The sequence below is a fragment of the Primulina eburnea genome, chromosome 11 (assembly GCF_022965805.1).
Source record: "Primulina eburnea isolate SZY01 chromosome 11, ASM2296580v1, whole genome shotgun sequence".
Classification (NCBI taxonomy): Eukaryota; Viridiplantae; Streptophyta; class Magnoliopsida; order Lamiales; family Gesneriaceae; genus Primulina; species Primulina eburnea.
In genome coordinates this window covers 27240528-27261537 of record NC_133111.1, presented here as the reverse complement: position 1 = coordinate 27261537, position 21010 = coordinate 27240528, and the positions used below count along the sequence as shown (strand labels likewise).

General features: G+C 40.3%; 2 protein-coding genes and 1 non-coding gene across 3 annotated transcripts; 1 reads left to right on the top strand and 2 right to left on the bottom strand.

The window, feature by feature from the left end:
• The first annotated feature begins 8399 nt into the window (after window positions 1-8399).
• On the top strand, window positions 8400-8505 carry LOC140806499 (small nucleolar RNA R71). Its single transcript, XR_012112570.1, has one exon. It is a non-coding gene; the product is annotated as a small nucleolar RNA R71 (small nucleolar RNA).
• Window positions 8506-16996: 8491 nt separating this feature from the next.
• Window positions 16997-17386, bottom strand: LOC140805491 (uncharacterized). Its single transcript, XM_073161762.1, has one exon. It carries the CDS (start codon window positions 17384-17386, stop codon window positions 16997-16999), a length of 390 nt encoding a protein of 129 aa, XP_073017863.1.
• A 1999-nt stretch (window positions 17387-19385) lies between these two features.
• LOC140805490 (uncharacterized) lies at window positions 19386-19961 on the bottom strand. Its single transcript, XM_073161761.1, has one exon. It carries the CDS (start codon window positions 19959-19961, stop codon window positions 19386-19388), a length of 576 nt encoding a protein of 191 aa, XP_073017862.1.
• Between the last annotated feature and the right edge of the window lie 1049 nt (window positions 19962-21010).

Genomic DNA, 21010 nt, shown 5'->3' with positions numbered 1-21010 from the left:
CCACGATCTAACAACACGAAGAAAAACAATAGTATATTCAAGAACAAATCAGAAATCGAGATGCAAATTAGTTATATCAAAGTTTGGGGTAGGATCCCCTTAAATTCCAACAAATATTAAAGTTTAGCTACTAATATTCATAAGTGAAATCAGCAAAACAATGTTTAAAAGATGAAAACTAAATCAGAAATACTAGAATTGACGAAAAACGCGAAGAACGGTGCCTGGAAATCCTTGAATCTTCAATCCAAACGCAAAAGTTCCTCCCAAGCTCCGAGCCGTCTTTTTTGAAGTCTCAATGCCTCCCCAAATTCGTGCCTCCTTCCTTTCCATATCTTCACTCCTCCAAAATAAGGTAGAAGATTGGACAAGAAATCTTGCCAAAATTAGGTGGTGCTCGGGCCGTAAAGAATTACCGCTCGAGCGCCACACTCTCTGTAAAACACTTGGGGTATGCGGCTTCTCGCGCTCGGGCGGTATGGAATTACCGCTCGTTCACCAATTCTTCTGTAACTTTTCTCTTCTTGGATTTTGGGTCGCGCTCGAGCGGTTGAAAACAACCGCTCGAGCGCCGACCTCTCTGGAATTCTCCTTGGCCTTTAACCTCTCGTGCTCGAGCGGTACAATTTCACCGCATGAGAACCAACTCTTCTGCACCTTATTTTATTGACTTGGCACTTGGCTCCGATTTTTGTTTTTCCGGTCATTTTTCCTGCAATTTCGTCACATCCAAGTGAGACACGATCACATGAAAATGTTGACTCTAAAATGAACAAAATGTAAACAAAATGTATGCATGCACAATGCAAACACACGCAAATTAATGTAATAAAACACGTAAAAATCACACATATCAACCCCCTCATACTAACCTTTTGCTTGCCCTCAAGCAAAATAGGTTATAGACCACAATCAAAATACGAAACAAACACAAAGGGGAGGTTATTGAAACAACTAAAATGATGGTGAAGTAGCGAACCTGTATATCCTGCCTCAGCGGGTGTTTGAACCACATCCAATTAGTCACATCCCAACATTCATAAATACCCCTTTTCGAGCACCTTATAGCATTTTGATTTGACCAGAAAGTGTGGTCGTGTGTGTGTGCTGTGGGTTTCACTAGCTTGTGCTTCAGAGAGTTTTGTTCGCGAATCATGCGAGTCACCAAATCGACAGTTCAATGCAAGTTACTCTATCCTGAGTTCTGTTTCCATTTGTGACCAACAAGTAGACACAAAACGGTAAAGTTATTTGGGTGTGCAACAGGAATTTGGGAGTCAACATCCATGAGTTTTTAAAAGGATAAAAAAGATGGGGAGTACACTGATCATTTTCATTATGCATTTGTCCGAATTTTTTCTGACATTCCTCAACGCCTTACATCTCCATCTTTTTAGCCTCGGGATAGGATTTCATCCCTTTTTGGCTCTCCCACACCTTACATCCCATTTTTATTTATTTATTTTTTATTATTATTATTATTATTATTATTATTATTATTTTTTTTTTTGTAGTGCATAATTTTCTCATGTGTACTCCCTAGGTTCTGAATATAAGGTGTTTGCTTTCAGATGGCCTATGGATGGATTTTTAGGTTCTATGCACGATTGGGAACAAGAGGATTTGAGGTACTCTTTGATTATCTACTCGAGTTAATGCTACCGGTTGGTCACTCCTATCAACCAAAATTCATTCAAGTGCAACTCGCATATCATGTTTCTATCAGTTTCTCCCACAGATATTTTAAACTCGACTGTCATTCACACCACCACCAAAACCCACTTTTATGTGCATATGAAAACTTACAAAACCGGGGTATTCATAACGAGGGATAAGACTAAGCAACATGCAGTTCATTTATCTCACAATCATCATTGGCTACCAATTTACTAGTTTCACCATCACTGACACTCATGAAAGACAAATACGAATGCAAACAAATAAGAATACGTAAAACGACCCCCTCATACTAAAAGTGTGCAATTTCCCCATTGTACGAAAGACTCAAAACACAGAAATTCAAACAAAACTGCAGACTCCTAAACATGAAAGCTAAAAACATGCTAGACTGAAACAACGATAAGAAAGAAAACAGAAAGCGGTAAAGAAAGAAAAGTGCAAGGAAGGGGAAACAGTGAACTCCCCTGATCAAGGCTCCTCGTCGTCGTGCTCCGGCGGTGGCACTCCTGCCGCATCCCCCTGATGAAGGTAGTCGTACTGAAATTGGTAGGGAAGAATGAACGGCGATGCCCCCGTGGATGAGCATGGTTCGCATCATGGAGTCTAAATGAGTGAATTGTGACTGAAAATTGATGTTGACCTGCTGTTGATGAGCCATGTAGGCAAAACTCTCGTCCATTTTGTCGGTCTGAGTGCATCTGCGGGGCTGTGGGTGACGAGAGACAGCAGCGCTAGATCCACCGACTTCCTCCGCCTGAGTGGGGAAGTCCACCCGTCGTTTCGCCCTTTTTCGCTGTTCATCCTCCTGATAAATTGGCTTCATCGGTTGAAGCCACTCCTCGTCGTCCCGGAAATGTACCCCAGCCCGTGCACACAGTTCGGATATGATCGTTGGAAAGAAAAGCCCGATGTGGCTGTTGTGAGCACTCAACATGATCTGAGAAGCTATAAGTCTGCCCACATTTATGTCGTATCCTTGGGTCAAAGCAAAAAGTAGCACAGCTCTTTCCTTTTGCACCTCGCTCTTATGCGAGACCACATGGCAGCTTCAGTTTTCAAGTATTCCTCTTCAAAACAGCTTGGCGGTCCGCCTTACGGTTTTCACATCGCACCCAGATAGCATAGAGTCTTGATAATCAAAGTGTAGTTGGGATCAGCCACCAACGCCTGGAAGTTGGGGTCGTCAACCTCCGCTGTTTCTAATAGGCGTTAATCATAGCTGAATCAAATGGCACAAGCTTGCCTCTAACAAACGCCCTACCATCAGTTCGCTCACAAGCATTCGTATAGAATTCCATGACTACCGAGACCACTGCCTCTTGAGGTTGCTCACTAAATTTTCCCCATCCCCTTCGATCCAAGTCCACAATGGGCTCTAAATACCTATCCTCAAATTGGCGACAAAATCCCCTTTCGGGAATGGGGTTTCTGTGAATCTTTGCATGATTATATCTATCCCGAGCCATCGCACTTACAAAGTGTGTTATATCAAACGAAGAAGAGGAAGTAGAGGAGCCAGGGTTACCTCTTTGTTTCTTGGGAGCCATGGTAGTTGAAGATGGAGATGGTGCCTGGGATCGGAGAAGATGACCGGAGTGATGAAGATTCTAGCTTCCCTAAGAAGATTGTCCCACTTTGCCGGAAATTGGAGTAGGGATTGGAGCTCCTGCACAAGAAAATCGAAAAGGGGGTGAGGTAGAGTTAGGGATTTGGGGGGAAAGATTTTCGCATAATGAAAAAAAAGGGAGGGGATTCGTGATTTTAACAGCAGGCGCGCTCGAGCGGTGGAAAAGTACCGCTCGAGCGCCATGTTCTCGGGTTTTTTTCTTTTCGACTTAAGTGGTGGCGCTCGAGCGGTAAAAAAATACAGCCCGAGCGCCGAGCTTTCGGGAAAATTCAATATTAATCAATTTTTTTTGTTTTTTTTATAAAGACAAAACAATAGTAAAAGACTTGACAAGAAAGAAAATCAAATTAAATGCAAGAGAAAGTAAAGAAAGGTAGTTATCAATTTAAAGTCGAGAGCTAGACTGTCGGCCGGTCTCAGTTTGAATTGTCTTGGAACTGGGTGATTCCAAGTTGCGGCTCAATTGTGTCACCCATGTAGTGCTTCAGTCGCTGGGCATTGACCGTAAATGTCTCATCCTTTCCAACTTTCAATTCTATAGCTCCCGATGGGTATACTTTCGAAATCACGAATGTACCGGACCATCGCGACTTCAGTTTTCCTGGAAACAGACTCAACCGGGAGTTATAGAGCAGAACATTTTCGCCTTCTTGGAATTCCCTTTCGTTGATTCGCCTGTCATGAGACCTCTTTGTCTTTTCTTTGTAGGACAGCGCGAGATCATATGCCAGATTTCGGTTAGTTGAAGCAAACGTCGTTCACCTGCACCAGTAAAGTTAAAGTTTAGTGCTTTTGTTGCCCAATATGCCCGATGCTCTAACTCTACAGGTAAGTGACTTGCTTTACCAAAAAATAACCTGTACGGTGTTGTGCCTATAGGTGTTTTGAAAGCAGTCCTATATGCCCAAAGAGCATCATCTAACCTCACCGACTAATCTTTCCTACTGACACCCACCACCTTCTCCAGAATTCGCTTGACTTCTCGATTAGAGACCTCAACTTGAACACTTGTCTGGGGGTGATAAGGGGTAGAGATCTTATGTGTGACACCGTATTTTCTCAAGAGTTTTTCAAATAGTTTGTTGCAAAAATGCGTGCCACCATCACTGATGATTGCTCGTGGTGTTCCGAATCTGTTAAAAATATTTTTCTTTAAAAATTTTAAGACCACCTGAGCATCATTAGTAGCATATGCTTCTGCTTCTACCCACTTAGACACATAGTCAACCGCAACCAAAATATATTTTTTCGTGAATGAACTGGGAAACGGTCCCATGAAGTCTATCCCCCACACATCAAAAAGCTCACACTCAATGATGTTATTCAATGGCATTTCATGACGGTTAGAGATGTTACCTGTCCGCTGGCATTTATCACATGCTAGCACATAAGAACGAGCATATTTAAAGAGGGTTGGTCAATAAAAGCCACATTCAAGTACCTTGGATGCCGTCCTTGTTGGTCCAAAATGACCACCTACCTCACGGTCATGGCAATGGTTGAGGATTTGACCAAAATCCTCCTTTGCAACACACCTTCTTATCATGGAATCTGCACATATTTTGAACAAGAAGGGTTCCTCCCAAAAATAATATTTCACGTCCGAAAAGAATTTCTTTCTTCGGTGAAATGTTAAATTTGGGGGGGGGGGGGGGGAGGGTGAGCCCATAACAAGGAAATTTGCATACCATGGACAATTTTTCACCTCAAACAGTTGCTCATCAGGGAACCAATCATTAATAGCATCATTCACACAATCATCACTGATCAATTCTAATTAAGACAAGTGATCTGCTACCACATTTTCAACACCTTTCTTTATCTTTGATTTCTAAATCAAATTCTTGAAACAGTAAAATCCACCTAAGTAGGCGTGGTTTTGCATCCTTTTTAGCAAGTAAATACTTCAATACTGAGTGGTCTGTGTAAACAATGACTTTAGACAAAACAAGGTATGAATGAAATTTATCAAGTGCAAACACTACTGCAAGTAACTCTTTTTCAGTGGTGGCATAATTTAATTGTGCTTCATCTAGAGTCTTACTTGCATAGTATATAGTGTGGAAGACCTTGTTCCGTCTTTGGCCGAGGACAACACCAACCGCAGTATCACTGGCATCGCACATGACCTCGAAGGGCAGATCCCAATCCGGTGCCACCAAGACAGGAGCCGTCACCAAGCGCTCCTTTAAATCCTCGTATGCCTGCAAACAGTTAGAATTAAAATCAAATGGCATATCTTTCATAAGTAGAGAAAATAGAGGTTTGGCGACTTTAGAAAAATATTTGATAAACCGCCGATAGAAACCGACGTGGCCTAGAAAACTTCTAACTCCCTTTATTGAAGATGGTGGTGGCAGGTTCTTGATGACTTCTACTTTCGCCTTGTCCACCTCAATCCCTTGTTCCAAAATCTTGTGTCCTAGGACAATTCCTTCTTGTACCATGAAGTGGCATTTTTCCCAATTCAGCACAAAATTTGTCTCCTCGCATCGCATCAACACCACCTTCAAATTCTGCAAACAACTATCAAAAGAAGAGCCAAATTACGAGAAGTCCTCCATAAATATCTCAAGGAAAGTTTCTATCATGTCATGAAATATAGCAGTCATGCATCGCTGAAACGTGGCAGGGGCATTACATAGACCAAAGGGCATCCGTCTAAAAGCAAAAGTGCCATAAGGACAAGTGAAAGTGGTTCTGTTGGTCCTCGGGCGCAATCATGATTTGGTTATACCCTGAATACCCATCCAAAAAACAATAAAACTCATGACCCGCTAACCTCTCAAGCATTTGATCAATGAAGGGCAGTGGAAAGTGATCTTTACAGGTAGCATCATTTAATTTCCTATAATCAATGCACACACGCCATCCCGGAATAGTTCTAGTGGGTATTAATTCGTTATTTTCATTCGTGATCACCGTAATCCCACCTTTTTTCGGCACACACTGAACAGGACTTACCCATGCACTATCAGATATAGGATAGATAATACCTGCATCAAGGAGTTTGATAGTTTCTGTCTTTACTACCTCTTGCATCTTTGGATTCAATCTTCTCTGAGGTTGCACGAGAGGTGAGTACTTTTCTTCCATCAATATCTTGTGCATGCAGACTAATGGATTGATCCCTTTAATATCCGCCACTTTCCACGCAAATGCACTCTTGTGCGCTTTCAAGACGTTCAACAGTTTGTCCTCCATCACATCTGTCAAAGCAGCTGAAATAATGACAGGTAAAGTGTTATTCTCACCTAGGTACACGTATTTTAGGTGCGAAGGCAATGGTTTGAGCTCAAGCGTCGGTGGGTCCTCGATGCTTGGCTTGGGAGGGGTCAAATCTCTTCGATCCCCCAGATCTTCCAGTCGCATCCTCATTGGCTTTCTCCATGAATGGTTGGCATTAAAGTATGCCACTATTTCAGCTTTTTCTTCGTCCAATTCCTCTTCTCCCAATTCAGTAGTGATAATGGTCTCCAAAGAGTCCCTCAGAGCATCCTGCACATAGTTAGACACAAGCGGATCAAAGGCATCAATTCTAAAACAACTATCAGAATGCAGAGTGTGTTTAAGTGCATTAAAAACATCAAAAGTAATCTCGTCCTCGCCCACTCTCAATCTCAACTTCCATTCTTGAACATCAATCAAGGCCTTGCCAGTCGCAAGGAACGGTCTCCCCAAAATCAAGGGCATCTCCATATCCTCCTCCATGTCGAGCACCACGAAATCAGTAGGAAAAATAAACTTATCTACTTTCACTTGCACATCCTCGATAACTCCCCGTGGATACTTGACAGATCTGTCTGCCAGTTGTAAAACATCCTCGTCGGCTTAGGTTCCCCCAATCCAAGTTTCCTAAATACAGATAAAGGCATAAGATTAATACTTGCACCAAGATCACACAAAGCTTTGCGAAAAACAATATCACCAATCGTGAAAGGAATAGAAAAACTCACTGGGTCTTTTAGTTTCGGTGGGATTTTGTTTTGCACCAAAGCAGAGCAATTTTCAGTTAAGTTCACTGTCATGTGCTCCTACAACTTCCTCTTATTGGCCAATATATCTTTCAAGAATTTAGCATAACTAGGCATTTGCATCAAAGCATCGGCAAAAGGAATATTGATATGCAATTTTTTGAATAACTCAAGAAACTTACCGAATTGTGCATCTAGTTTTGCTTTTTTCAATGCTGTAGGAAAAGGAGGAGGTATAACAATTTTAGGTTGTGCAAAAGGTGCTGGTGTAGAGTTAGAAGACTTACCTTTGGATGTCTCAGTCTGTTCATCCGGCACTTGAATTTTTTTCTTTTTCCTTTGACTCTAAAATTTTTCCACTCTTCAACTAAATGGCCTTCACTTGCTCTTTTGGATTAGTCTCGGTGTTACTTGGCAAGGTGTCGGGCTCTCTACTTGCTATCATCTTCGCTAACTGCCCAATCTGATTTTCAAGCCCCTTTATCGATGCATCCTGATTCTGTAGTCTAGTCTCGGTAGACAAGATGAACTTAGACATCATTTGCTCCAGGTTGGATTTTTCTTCTCTAGGAGGATCTGATCTGTACATCGGTTGTTTCCCATATGGTTGTCCTACTTGCGGTCGATTCTGACTATTTTGACCGCCCCATGAGAAGTTTGGATGTTGCCTCCATCCAGGAATGTATGTGTTTGAATATGGATCGTTCCTTGGACGGTTTTGGACCCCTACTTGATTTATTCTTGCCCCTTCTTGCACATAAAATGGATTGTCATCTTGACAGTCTTTCACATAGTGTTCCCCTCCACACTTTTCACAAAATATCTCTTGAAGACGCCTAGCCGTGCGACCCACATTCAAGCTGTCTAGTTTCCTGTTCAAAACATCAAGTTGTGCAGTAATAGCAGAAAGGTCAGTTACCTGGTGAACTCCTGCACTTTTCCGCTGGTTGTTCCTTTCAGATTGAGGATGATAACTGCTCGCAGCCATTTCCTCCAACAACTCATATCCTTATTCCGCAGTTTTTCTCAATAAATTCCCACACGCAGCAGCATCTATCATAGTACGGTTAGGAGTAAGCAAACTATAATAAAATGTTTGAATGACTAACCCAAGTGGTAATTCGTGATGTGGGCATCTTCGTAGTAGATCCTTGAAGCTTTCCCATGCCTCATATAAATACTCCTGATCGAATTGAGCAAATGTTGTGATGTCTGCCCGAAGTTTCATGGTCTTAGATGGAGGAAAATATTTGATGAGAAATGCTTTTGCCATATCCTCCCATGTGGTGATTGAACCTACAGGCAAACAATTCAACCAAGCTTTAGCTTTATCACGCAAGGAGAAAGGAAAAAAACGCAATCTAACAGCATCATCAGAAACTCCATTGAATTTAAACGTATTGCAAATTTCAAGAAATTATGCGATGTGTGTGTTTGGGTCATCTACTGCAAATCCTCCAAACTGGACTGTGTTCTGAATCATCTGAATTATAGCTGGTTTGATTTCGAACTGGTTTGCCCGCACCATAGGCCTCACAATGCTTGGGCGTGCACCCTCCAAAGAAGGTTGGGCATACTCCAGCATTGGTATGTGGCGCGGCATCTCCACATGTCTATCTTCACGACGTTCCTCCTCTTGATCATTCAACTACCTCTCCATCAGTTCTTTTAGTTTCTGCTGCTGTCTTCTTTTGCGGAAAGTTCTTTCAATTTCAGGATCGAATTCAAGCTCCACGTCAAGTGACTTTGGCATGCACTAGACAAGATTTCTAGAATAAAATATGGAGTGTTAGCTCAAGAAAAGTAAAATAATGCTAAAGAAAATAACTAAAATAAAATTGTAGATTAACAAACCCCGGCAACGGCGCCAAAAACTTGATCGAGCAAAACTTGAACTATGGAATCCTCAATAAAAATATGATTTTGTATGCTCAAAATTAATCGCAAGTGCACGATGTCAAGTAATAGTATAATGTATATGAGTACGAGTATCGTTCCACTGAGGACTGTGTTTAACAATTATTCTTTTCAGTTATGAGATCTTTAGCAACGAAAATTCGATTGAGTGATTAATACTACTATGCTCAAAGAAAGATGCAAATAAAATGGTTTAATAAGTAATGAATGAGAATTAATATCTAAAATGTTGAGTAAAATTCAATGAGAAATGAATTTGTTGGGAATTTCGGTTCACCTACCCCTCGTTAATTAATTAATTTATTCGATAATGATTGTATGCTTCCGACAGGATTTCCTATTCAATTGAACACACTCTCTCGAGCTATGCCAAACTAATTCGACTCAATGAAGTAATTAAATGTCTTTAATTATTTATAAAGTGTGAATCGCATGTCGATTTATGAAACCCCCTAGTTTTCGACCCTAAAGACTATGACTATCGGCGCGTATCCAATTTCATATGTCTATGTAAATTGTAGATCCACGGATTATACTACTCGTTCCTATCACAAGTTATTCTCTCGAACTCACTCGCAATATAAAAACATTGTTAAAGTTAGCTACGCTCTAACAACACGAAGAAAAACAATAGTATAATCAAGAACAAATCAGAAATCGAGATGCAAATTAATTATATAAGAGTTTGGGGTAGGATCCCCTTAATCCCAACAAATATTAAAGTTTAGCAGCTAATATTCATAAGTGAAATCAGCAAAACAATGTTTAAAAGATGAAAACTAAATCAGAAATACTAGAATTGACGAAAAACACGAAGAACGGTGCCCGGAAATCCTCGAATCTTCAATCCAAGCACATAAGTTCCTCCCAAGCTCCGAGCCGTCTTTTTTGAAGTCTCAATGCCTCCCCCAATTCTTGCCTCCTTCCTTTCCATATCTTCCCTCCTCCAAAATAAGGTAAAAGATCGGACAAGAAATCTTGCCAAAATTAGGTGGCGCTCGGGCGGTAAAGAATTACTGCTCGAGCGCCACACTCTCTGTAAAACACTTGGGGTATGCGGCTTCTCGCGCTCGGGCGGTATGGAATTACCGCTCAAGCACCAATTCTTCTGTAACTTTTTCTTCTTGGATCCTCGGTCGCGCTCGAGCGATAGAAAACAACCGCTCGAGCGCCGACCTCTCTGGAATTCTCCTTGGCCTTTAACCTCTCGCGCTGGAGCGGTACAATTTCACCGCCTGAGCGCCAACTCTTTTGCACCTTATTTTCTTGACTTGGCACTTGGCTCCGATTTTTGTTTTTCCGGTCATTTTTCCTGCAATTTCGTCACATCCAAGTGAGACACGATCACATGCAAATGTTGACTCTAAAATGAACAAAATGTAAACGAAATGTATGCATGCACAATGCAAACACACACAAATTAATGTAATAAAACACATAAAAATCACACATATCATACAACAATAAACCCAATAACTAACCATCAACACCCAAATAATAACATTAGATGACCATTTATCGCAATACATCTATCACAACTATCATCCCTAACTCCACTGTCTTCAATAACTCAAGAACAAGAAGAAAAACCACTTACTTTGTCCTTTTCACTAAAAAGATGAAGTTCCAACTCCGGATTGAAAATTAATTGCTTGATTGAATGAGTGAAGAAGAAGATGAAGAAGAACCCTAGCTTAGAATCGATGGATAAGAGAAGGAAAGAGAAAGGAAATGAAGAAAATGAGAGTCTCATTCAATTTTATGCCTTAATTCACCCAAAAACACGCTTTTGTACTGTGCTGGGCACTCGGCGGTCATAAATTACCGCCCTAGCGCGGACGTTTCTGTCCAAAACCCAAAATTCCAGAAGCAGTGGCGCTCGGGCAGTAATTTCTTATCGCTCGGGCGCCGCTCTTCACACAGCCACATGAAAGATCGCCTCCGAAACGCCTCTTCCCTTCATAAGTTGGAAAAGTAGTAAACATGAAAGTTGTAGCCCTATGGCTTGGCATGAATCTCCAATTGACCTCATGTCATTTGAAGGTCTGAGTAAAGAGTTATGCTCAATCTCCAAACATGTGTCACTGGAGGAACGACGATACACATTACACATGTCGGGGCGCTTTTGGCTTGTTTTCCGCAATGATTTGAACAAAACTTAAAACACGAAATTATAGCCTTATGTCTTATCTTTCTAATGAAAGTGGCCTCATATCATTTAGATCAATATACAAAATATTATGCTAAAAACCACTACTGCTGCCACAGTTTCATACCTTTTTAGCACTTCCATTACTTATTTGGCTAAAGATCAACTTTCTATTCTACCCATTCATTCTCTGGTTCATTCTATATCATTCAATACCATTCATATCATATTTTGAAGCCATAAACCATCAACATTAAATCACATATCCCAAACGATCATCTTAACAAACCATAAAAGGAATAATGACCATACTTAATCATAATCATTACCTTACATCATATGCATACGAATGTCTGGGCGTTAAAATTCTCCACTCCTTAAGAAATTTGGTCCTCGAAATTGCCATTACCGTTCAAATAACGTAGGATATTGCAGTTTCATTTCTTCCTCAGGCTCCCACGTTACTTCTTCAACCAACTGATTACACCAAAGAATCTTAATAATGCCGATCTCCTTATTCCTGATTACTTTAACCTTGCGATCTAAAATCTGGATTGGTACTTCTTGATAAGTCAAGTTCGGCATCAGATCCAACGCTTCATGTCTGAGAACATGGGAAGAGTTTGAGATGTACTTCCTGAGCATTGAGACGTGAAATACATTGTGGACTCTATCCAAGTCCGGCGGTAAGGCTAGATGATTTGCTCTTTCTCCAATCCTGTCCAGAATTTCAAATGGGCCGATAAATCATGGTCTCAGCTTTCCTTTCCTACCAAATCTCATAATGCCTTTGAGACGAGCAATTTTGACAAATACATCATTTCCAACTTCAAACTCCAAAGGCCTTCTTCGGTTATCGGCATAAATTTTCTGTCTGGTTGTGCCGTCTTCATTCTGTCCTGGATTAAAGTAATCACATCAGCTGTCTGTTGGACCAATTTTGGTCCTAACATCTTTCTTTCACCGACTTCATCCCAGTTCAATGGTGACCTACATTTCCTGCCGTACAATGCCTCGTATGGTGCCATGCCAATCTTCGCCTGATAACTATTGTTATATGTAAATTCCGCAAGTGGAAATTTAGAATCCCAACTACCAGGAAAATCAATCGTGCAAGATCGTAGCATATCTTCAAGAATTTGAATCACCCTCTCTGACTACCCGTCACTCTGAGGATGATATGATGTGCTAAAAGTCAACCTGGTGCCCAAGGCTCTGTGCAAGCTCTTCCAGAATTCAAAAGTAAACTTTGGGTCACGATCAGATACCACAGATACCATGAAGTCTCACAATCTCAGCTACATAAAATTAAGAATATTGGTTCATTGTAAACGTCGTCTTGACTGGAAGAAAATGAGCCGAATTGGTTAACCTGTTAACAATCACCCAGATGGAGTTGTTACCCTTTGATGTTCTTGGAAGTCCCGTTACGAAGTCCATGGTGATGTGCTCCCACTTCCACTGAGGTATTGGGAGGGATTGCAAAATTCCAGCAGATCTTTGATACTCAATATTTACCTGCTGACATTTTAGACATTCAGATATAACTTTGCGGTATCACTTTTCATACTTGGCCACCAGTATAGAACGTCGGAGATCCTGATACATATTGGTGCTACCTGGATGTATCGAGTATGGCGCGGTATGAGCTTCTATCAAAACAACAAGTCGAACGTCATCACCACTGGAACACATATCCGACCTCTAAACGTTAACAAATCATCAATGTTCACCGCAAACTCTGTATTTCCTTTCTTATCAGCTTTGGATCGCAATTCCATCAATTGATTGTCATTAGGCTGCTCCTGTCATATCCTATCTGTCAACGTAGGTCGAATAACAAAAGCTGAAAGTCTAGCGATGGTCCCTTGGTCTACCATAGAGATCTCGCTCCTCTGAAGATCCAATAACAACGGCTTCTGAATCAATGGGCTCAAAGAAGAAACTGACTTGCGACTCAAAGCATCTGCAACAACATTTGCTTTACCTGGGTGGTAGCTAATGGTCACATCAAAATCTTTAACAAGTTCTAACCACCTCCTTTACCGCATGTTGAGTTCGTTCTGTGAGAAAAGATATTTCAAGCTCTTGTGGTCTGTGAAAACTTCACATTTCTCGCCATATAAATAATGCCTCCATATTTTCAACACGAAGACCACAGCCGCCAATTCAAGATCGTGGGTGGGATAATTCTTATTGTATTTCTTCAACTGACTAGAAGCATAAGCGATTACTTTCCCACGCTGCATCAGTACAGCTCCAAGTCCCATCTTTGACGCATCAGTGTATATAATAAAATCTTCAGTACCGCACGGAAGTGCTAGGATAGGGGCTGATGTCAACTTGTCAAGTCCCATCTTTGACGCATCAGTGTATATAATAAAATCTTTAGTACCACACGGAAGTGCTAGGATAGGGGCTGATGTCAACTTGTCTTTCAACACTTGAAATCCATGTTGACATTCGTTTGTCCACTCAAACTTCACCGCTTTCCTTGTCACACTGCAAGAAAAATGATTTTCCGCAGCACATCATCAACAACATGCATTAAACGCACGCTGCGAATACTACTTTTCGCGGCGTGCACCCATATGTGCGCCATTAATAGTGTTGCACTTGATACTATTAACGGCGTGCATTAAAAAAACGCTGCGGATATTACTACTGAAGGCGTGCATTAAAAGCACGCTGGGATAGTAACTTGATACTATTAACGGCGTGCATTAAAAGCGCGCTGCGGATATTATTATTGACGGCGTCCATTAAAGCACACTACGGATAGTAATATCCGCAGCATGCATTTATGTGTGCTGTTAATAAATTATATAAATGACAGCGCACCATAAAAGCACGCCGTTAATAGTATTATTAACGACGTGCAAGTTTATGTGTGCTGCAAAAAGTAAATCATTTTTTTTAAAAAAAATCGTATTAAAAAATTAACGACGTACATTAATCGTACGCCGTCAATATTATTATTCACGGCATGCATATTATAAGCACGCCGCGGAAAATGAGTTCGAATCTTAAATTAGCTACGGTCTGAAAGAAACCGTCGCTGATTTAAATACACAATTAGCGACGGTTTAAATGTAACCGTCGCCGATTCAAATCGGCGACGGTTAATTGAAAACCGTCGTGAATAGATGTACATCGGCGACTAATTAGTCACAAACCGTCGCTAAAAAATCGTAAATTCTCTATTTATTACCCATCTCCGTTGCATTTTTTTTCACAACACTTAAAATTTTCTCTACTAACATGATTTAAGTTTCGATTTAAGTTTCTGTTTTTATTCAATTTTTGGTAAATTATTTAATTGTTAATTAAGATCATGAGTATTTTTTAATTGTTAATTCAGATTATGAGTATATTATTATAGTTGCATTGTAGTTTTATAAAAATTAATTAAATTATAAAGTAATTTTTTTTTCAAATGGACGCAAAATTTAGCGACGGTGTTTGAACTGTCGCGAAATAATAAGTTCGTCGCTTCATTTAAAGACCGTCGCTAAATTAGCAACGGTTTTAAACCGTCGCAATTTTGCGACGGTTTGCCGTAAACCGTCGCTAAGGTTTTTCTGTTTTATAACTATTAACGGCGTATATGTGCACGTCGTAGAATGTTGTATTAACAGCGTACATATGCACGCTGTCAATAGTTTAACTATCAACAGCATACTCTGCACGCCGTTAATAGACTAAACCGCAGCGTAAATTGCACGCCGCCAATAGTGTCAAACTTAAGACGGCTTTCAACTTTACAGCGTGCATCGCAGCGTGCATTATACCTTTCCGCGGCGCATATTGCACGCTGCGGAAACCCACTTTTCTTGTAGTGTCAGATTGGTTAATGGTAAGGCTATTTTGGAGAAATCGACAATAAAATGTCGATAATAACCTGCCAAACCAAGAAAACTACGCACCTCGGACACTCTCATAGGAATAGGCCATTGTTTAATCGCTTCAATCTTCATAGGATCCACTGCAATGCCGTCTCTCGAAACAATATGACCCAGAAATGATACTTTCTCCAAAACAGAATTCATACTTTTTAAACTTGCGTATAATTGCTTTTCCCTCAATAACTTCAATACAGTTCTGAGTTGCTCGACATGAAGTTCCCGAATCTTGGAATAAATCAGGATATCGTCAATGAAAACGATAACAAAGCTATCCAAATATGGCTTGAAGACTCGGTTCATTAGATCCATGAAGACAGACGGAGCATTCGTCAACCCGAATGACATGACTAAGAACTCATAATGGCCATACCTGGTTTTGAATGCAGTTTTAGGGAAGTCGGCTTCCCTAACTTTCAGCTGATAATAACTATAACGCAGGTCGATCTTTGAAAACACTGTCGCTCCCTGTAGCTGATCAAAGAGATAGTCAATCCTTGGCAATGGATATTTATTCTTGATCGTGACTTTGTCGATCTCTCTATAATAAATGCACAACCGCAAAGATCCATCTTTCTTTTTGACAAATAAAAACCGGAGCTCCCCACGGAGAAGAACTCGGACGAATAAAGCCTTTGTTTAATAGATCCTGCAACTGATTCTTCAGCTCCTTCATTTCAGTCGGGCCCATTCGGTAAGGAGCTTTTGAAATCGGAGAAGTACCTGGAACCACGTCAATCAAAAACTCAACTTCACGGTCAGGTGGCAATCCAGGCACATCATCTGCAAATACATCAGGAAAATCCCATACTACCTCAATCTCATTCAATTTATTCATCATCTCAGTATTCACATCTACCACAGCAGCTAAAAACCCATGACACCCCTTTGATAACAATTCCTGAGCTTTGATACAAGAAATATAATGAGTGCCAAGCGAAATACCTGAACTCTCGAAAATCCCGCTATCGTCATCTTCTGCAGGAAATCGAACCATTTTATCCACCCAGTCAATAACTGTACGATATGACGATAGCTAGTCCATTCCCAAAATAAAATCAAACGCCACAATGGGAATAATAATAAGATCAGTAAAATACATTTTCTCCTTTACTTGCACTGTAAAACCTTTAAGAATAGTGGAAGGCCATAATTCGTCTCCCGATGGCAGCAAAATACTATAATGGAGGGGTTCAAAAGATGGAACAACATTCAAAGATCGCAAGAAAATTTCACACATAAAGGAATGCGTAGCACCAGTGTCAATCAATGTAATAGTGGCCTTGCCTGAAATTAAGATAGTACCTGATATAACAGAAGAATCAGGATTTGCGCCTTCTTTGGTCATTGTGAAGATTCTGCCTTGAACGCTATCCTTCCCTTTCTCACCCTTCACTGGACAATTTTCTATAACATGTCCAACACCTCCACAACGAAATCATCGATTACTTCCAACCAAGCACTCACCTGTATGCATTTTGCCACATTTTAGACATACAGGTCGATCATATGTAGGCGGTGGCATAGGAGCTTTGGGTCGATGCTCCTCTTTTTCTTTGCCTCTGAACTTGCCCTTACCTTCCCATCCGGATCCTTGTCCTTTAGTAGAAAAAATTTGGCGCTTCAACTGTCTTTCTCTTTCAATTTCCTTCTCGTCATGCTTGGCCATCCTTGATTTTTCAAAAATCTCTTTATATGAAGCAGCTTTAGACATTCGAACGTCTCTTTTAATTTCAGCCCGAATACCTCAGAGAAAATGCTCGCCCTTTTCGATGTCATTGCTGGCCCGATATGGGGCAAATTGACACCCTTGTTCGAATTTGAGAATATACTCTTGCATTGTCATATTTCCTTGGATCAATTCTAGGAATTCCTTCACTTTCTGACTTCGAACATCTCGAGGAAAATATTTGTCATAGAATAAATCTTTAAACTCCTGCCACTTGAATGCCGAGACATTAACTGATACCATGGTGGCTTCCCACCAAATCCTTTTCGTCTTGGTCAGTAGAAAAATGGCACAACTGACTCGATCATTATCGTCAAACTGTAGATAATCATAAATTTCCTCCACAGCTTTGACCCATTCCAAGGCAACCATGGGATCAGTGCTACCATCAAATTCGGGTGGCTTCATATTACGAAATCTTTCGTATGCGTCTTCACTACTGGGATTTGGCCTCACCTGCTCTCAATCTCTCCCTCGCTCTGCATTCTGCATTCGTAAGAGTTGCTGGATTTGCTCGCCTTGTACTTTGGCCTGATTTTTCAAAAACTTGCTAAATTCATCCACAACTCTAGATGATGAACTATCCTCCCCTTCTGATGCTTTACGCTTAGGCGGCATGATCCTATGATACATATTAGTTTATAACCATTTCCATACATAACATATCATAATTATTGAGGCTACACATCCATATTATGTCAAATGATGCAGGTACATACATACCAAATTGTCGACAGCAGAGGAAGTCATATGCCAAATCATTGTTCCGAAAATCTCGGCTCTGATACAACTAAATGTAACACTCGCGACTAAAATGCATAATTAGTGCGGAAGCTTTAAAATATAATTTGGAGAAACTGTGTAAATTTAAAAAAAATTTGGGCAGCATCTCCCCATAAATAGGACATGCCACCTGTCTCAAGCAACACATAAAATTCATGCAAAAGATTTTCATATTCATCAGATACCATTTAATATAGTATCTACTTTCATCATATATAGTTTAACTCCTTTCATTCAAAAATTCATATGATTGCACTACCATATATATACATATTTACATATATATATATATATATATATATATATATATATATATATATATATATATATATATATATATCATGAATGGAATTCGAAAGGAGTTAACGTCATAAAATCATCAAAACTCATACATATAGGATCATGTGATGCATTGAAGAAATGATTCCACTTACAACACTTGGAGCACTTGGTTTCCTAAAACTTGACGGTGATCCTACAACAATAAACCCAATAACTAACCATCAACACCCAAATAATAACATTAGATGACCATTTATCCCAATACATCTATCACAACTATCATCCCCTAACCCCACCATTTTCAATAACACAAGAACAAGAAGAAAAACCAATTACCTTTGTCCCTTTCACTAAAAAAGATGAAGTTCCAACTCCGGATTGAAGATTAATTGCGTGATTGACGAGAGAAGAAGAAGAAGATGTAGAACCCTAGCTTAGAATCGATGGATAAGAGAAGGAAAGAGAAAGGAAATGAAGAAAATGAGAGTCTCATTCAATTTTATGCCTTAATTCACCCAAAAACACGCTTTTGTACTGTGCTGGGCACTCGGCGGTCATAAATTACCGCCCTAGCGCGGACGTTTCTGTCCAAAACCCAATATTCCAGAAGCAGTGGCGCTCGGGCAGTAATTTCTTATCGCTCGGGCGCCGCTCTTCACACAGCCACATGAAAGATCGACTCCGAAACGCCTCTTCCCTTCATAAGTTGGAAAAGTAGTAAACATGAAAGTTGTAGCCCTATGGCTTGGCATGAATCTCCAATTGACCTCATGTCATTTGAAGGTCTGAGTAAAGAGTTATGCTCAATCTCCAAACATGTGTCACTGGAGGAACGACGATACATATTACACACGTCGGGGCGCTTTTGGCTTGTTTTCCGCAATGATTTGAACAAAACTTAAAACACGAAATTATAGCCTTATGTCTTATCTTTCTAATGAAAGTGGCCTCATATCATTTAGATCAATATACAAAATATTATGCTAAAAACCACAACTGCTGCCACAGTTTCATACCTTTTTAGCACTTCCATTACTTATTTGGCTAAAGATCAACTTTCTACTCTACCCATACATTCTTTGTTTCATTCTATATCATTCAATACCATTCATATCATATTTTGAAGCCATAAACCATCACCATTACATCACATATCCCGAACGATCATCATAACAAACCATAAAAGGAATAATGACCATACTTAATCATAATCATTACCTTACATCATATGCATACGAATGTTTGGGCATTAGAATTCTCCACTCCTTAAGAAATTTGGTCATCGAAATTGCCATTACCGTGCAAATAACTCAGGATATCGCAGTTTCATTTCTTCCTCAGGCTACCACGTCGCTTCTTCAACCAACTGATTACGCCAAAGAATCTTAATAATGCCGATCTCCTTATTCCTGATTACTTTAACCTTGCGATCTAAAATCTGGATTGGTACTTCTTGATAAGTCAAGTTCGGCATCAGATCAAATGCTTCATGTCTGAGAACATGGGAAGAGTTTGAGATGTACTTCCTGAGCATTGAGACGTGAAATACATTGTGGACTCTATCAAAGTCTGGCGGTAAGGCTAGACGATATGCTCTTTCTCCAATCCTGTCCAGAATTCGAAATGTGCTGATAAATCTTAGGCTCGCCTTTCCTTTCCTAACAAATCTCATAATACCTTTGAGAGGAGCAATTTTGACAAATACATGATTTCCAACTTCAAACTCCAAAGGCCGTCTTCGGTTATCGGCATAACTTTTCTGTCTGATTTGTGCCGTCTTCATTCTGTCTTGGATTAAATTAATCACATCAGCTGTCTGTTGGACCAATTTTGGTCCTAACATCTTTCTTTCACCGACTTCATCCCAGTTCAATGGTGACCTACATTTCTTGCCGTACAATGCCTCATATGGTGCCATGCCAATCGTCGTCTGATAACTGTTGTTATATGTAAATTCCGCAAGTGGCAATTTAGAATCCCAGCTACCAGTAAAATCAATCGTCCAGGCTCGTAGCATATCTTCAAGAATCTGAATCACCCTCTCTGACTACCCATCACTCTGAGGATAATATGCTGTGCTAAAAGCCAACCTGGTGCCCAAGGCTCTGTGCAAGCTCTTCTAGAATTCAAAAGTAAACCTTGGGTCACGATCAAATAAAATTGACACAGGGATACCATGAAGTCTCACAATCTCAACTAATCTCAACTACATAAACTTAAGAATACTGGTTCATTGTAAACGTCGTCTTGACTGGAATAAAATGAGTCGACTTGGTTAACCTATCAACAATCACCTAGATGGAGTTGTAACCCTTTGGTGTTCTTGGAAGGCCTTTACAAAGTCCATGGTGATGTGCTCCCACTTCCACTAAGGTATTGGGAGGGATTGCAAAGTTCCCGCAGGTCTTTGATACTCAATCTTTACCTGCTGAAATTTTAGACATTCGGATATAAACTTTGCGATATCACTTTTCATAACTGGCCACCAGTATAGACGTCGGAGATCCTAATACATCTTGGTGCTACCTGGATGTATCGAGTATGGCGCGGTATGAGCTTCTATCAAAACATCCCGTCGAATGTCATCACCACTGGGAACACATATCCGACCTCTAACTGTTAACAAATCATAAGTGTTCACCGCAAACTCTGTATTTCCTTTCTGATCAGCTTTGGATCGCAATTCCATCAACTTATTGTCATTAGGCTGCTCCTGGCGTATCTTATCTGTCAACGTAGGTCGAATAACCAAAGCTGAAAGTGTAGCGATGATCCCTTGCTCTACCATAGAGATCTCGCTCCTCTGAAGATCCAATAACAACGGCTTCTGAATGAATGAGCTCAAAGAAGAAACCGACTTGTTGCTCAAAGCATCTGCAACAACATTTGCTTTACCTGGATGGTAGCTAATAGTCACATCATAATCTTTAGCAAGTTCTAACCACCTCCTCTACCGCATGTTGAGTT

Coding starts and splice junctions, on each gene's coding strand:
- LOC140805491 (XM_073161762.1), bottom strand. CDS start 17,386: ATGAAGCCACCCGAATTTGATGGTAGCACTGATCCCATGGTTGCCTTG.
- LOC140805490 (XM_073161761.1), bottom strand. CDS start 19,961: ATGGCACCATATGAGGCATTGTACGGCAAGAAATGTAGGTCACCATTG.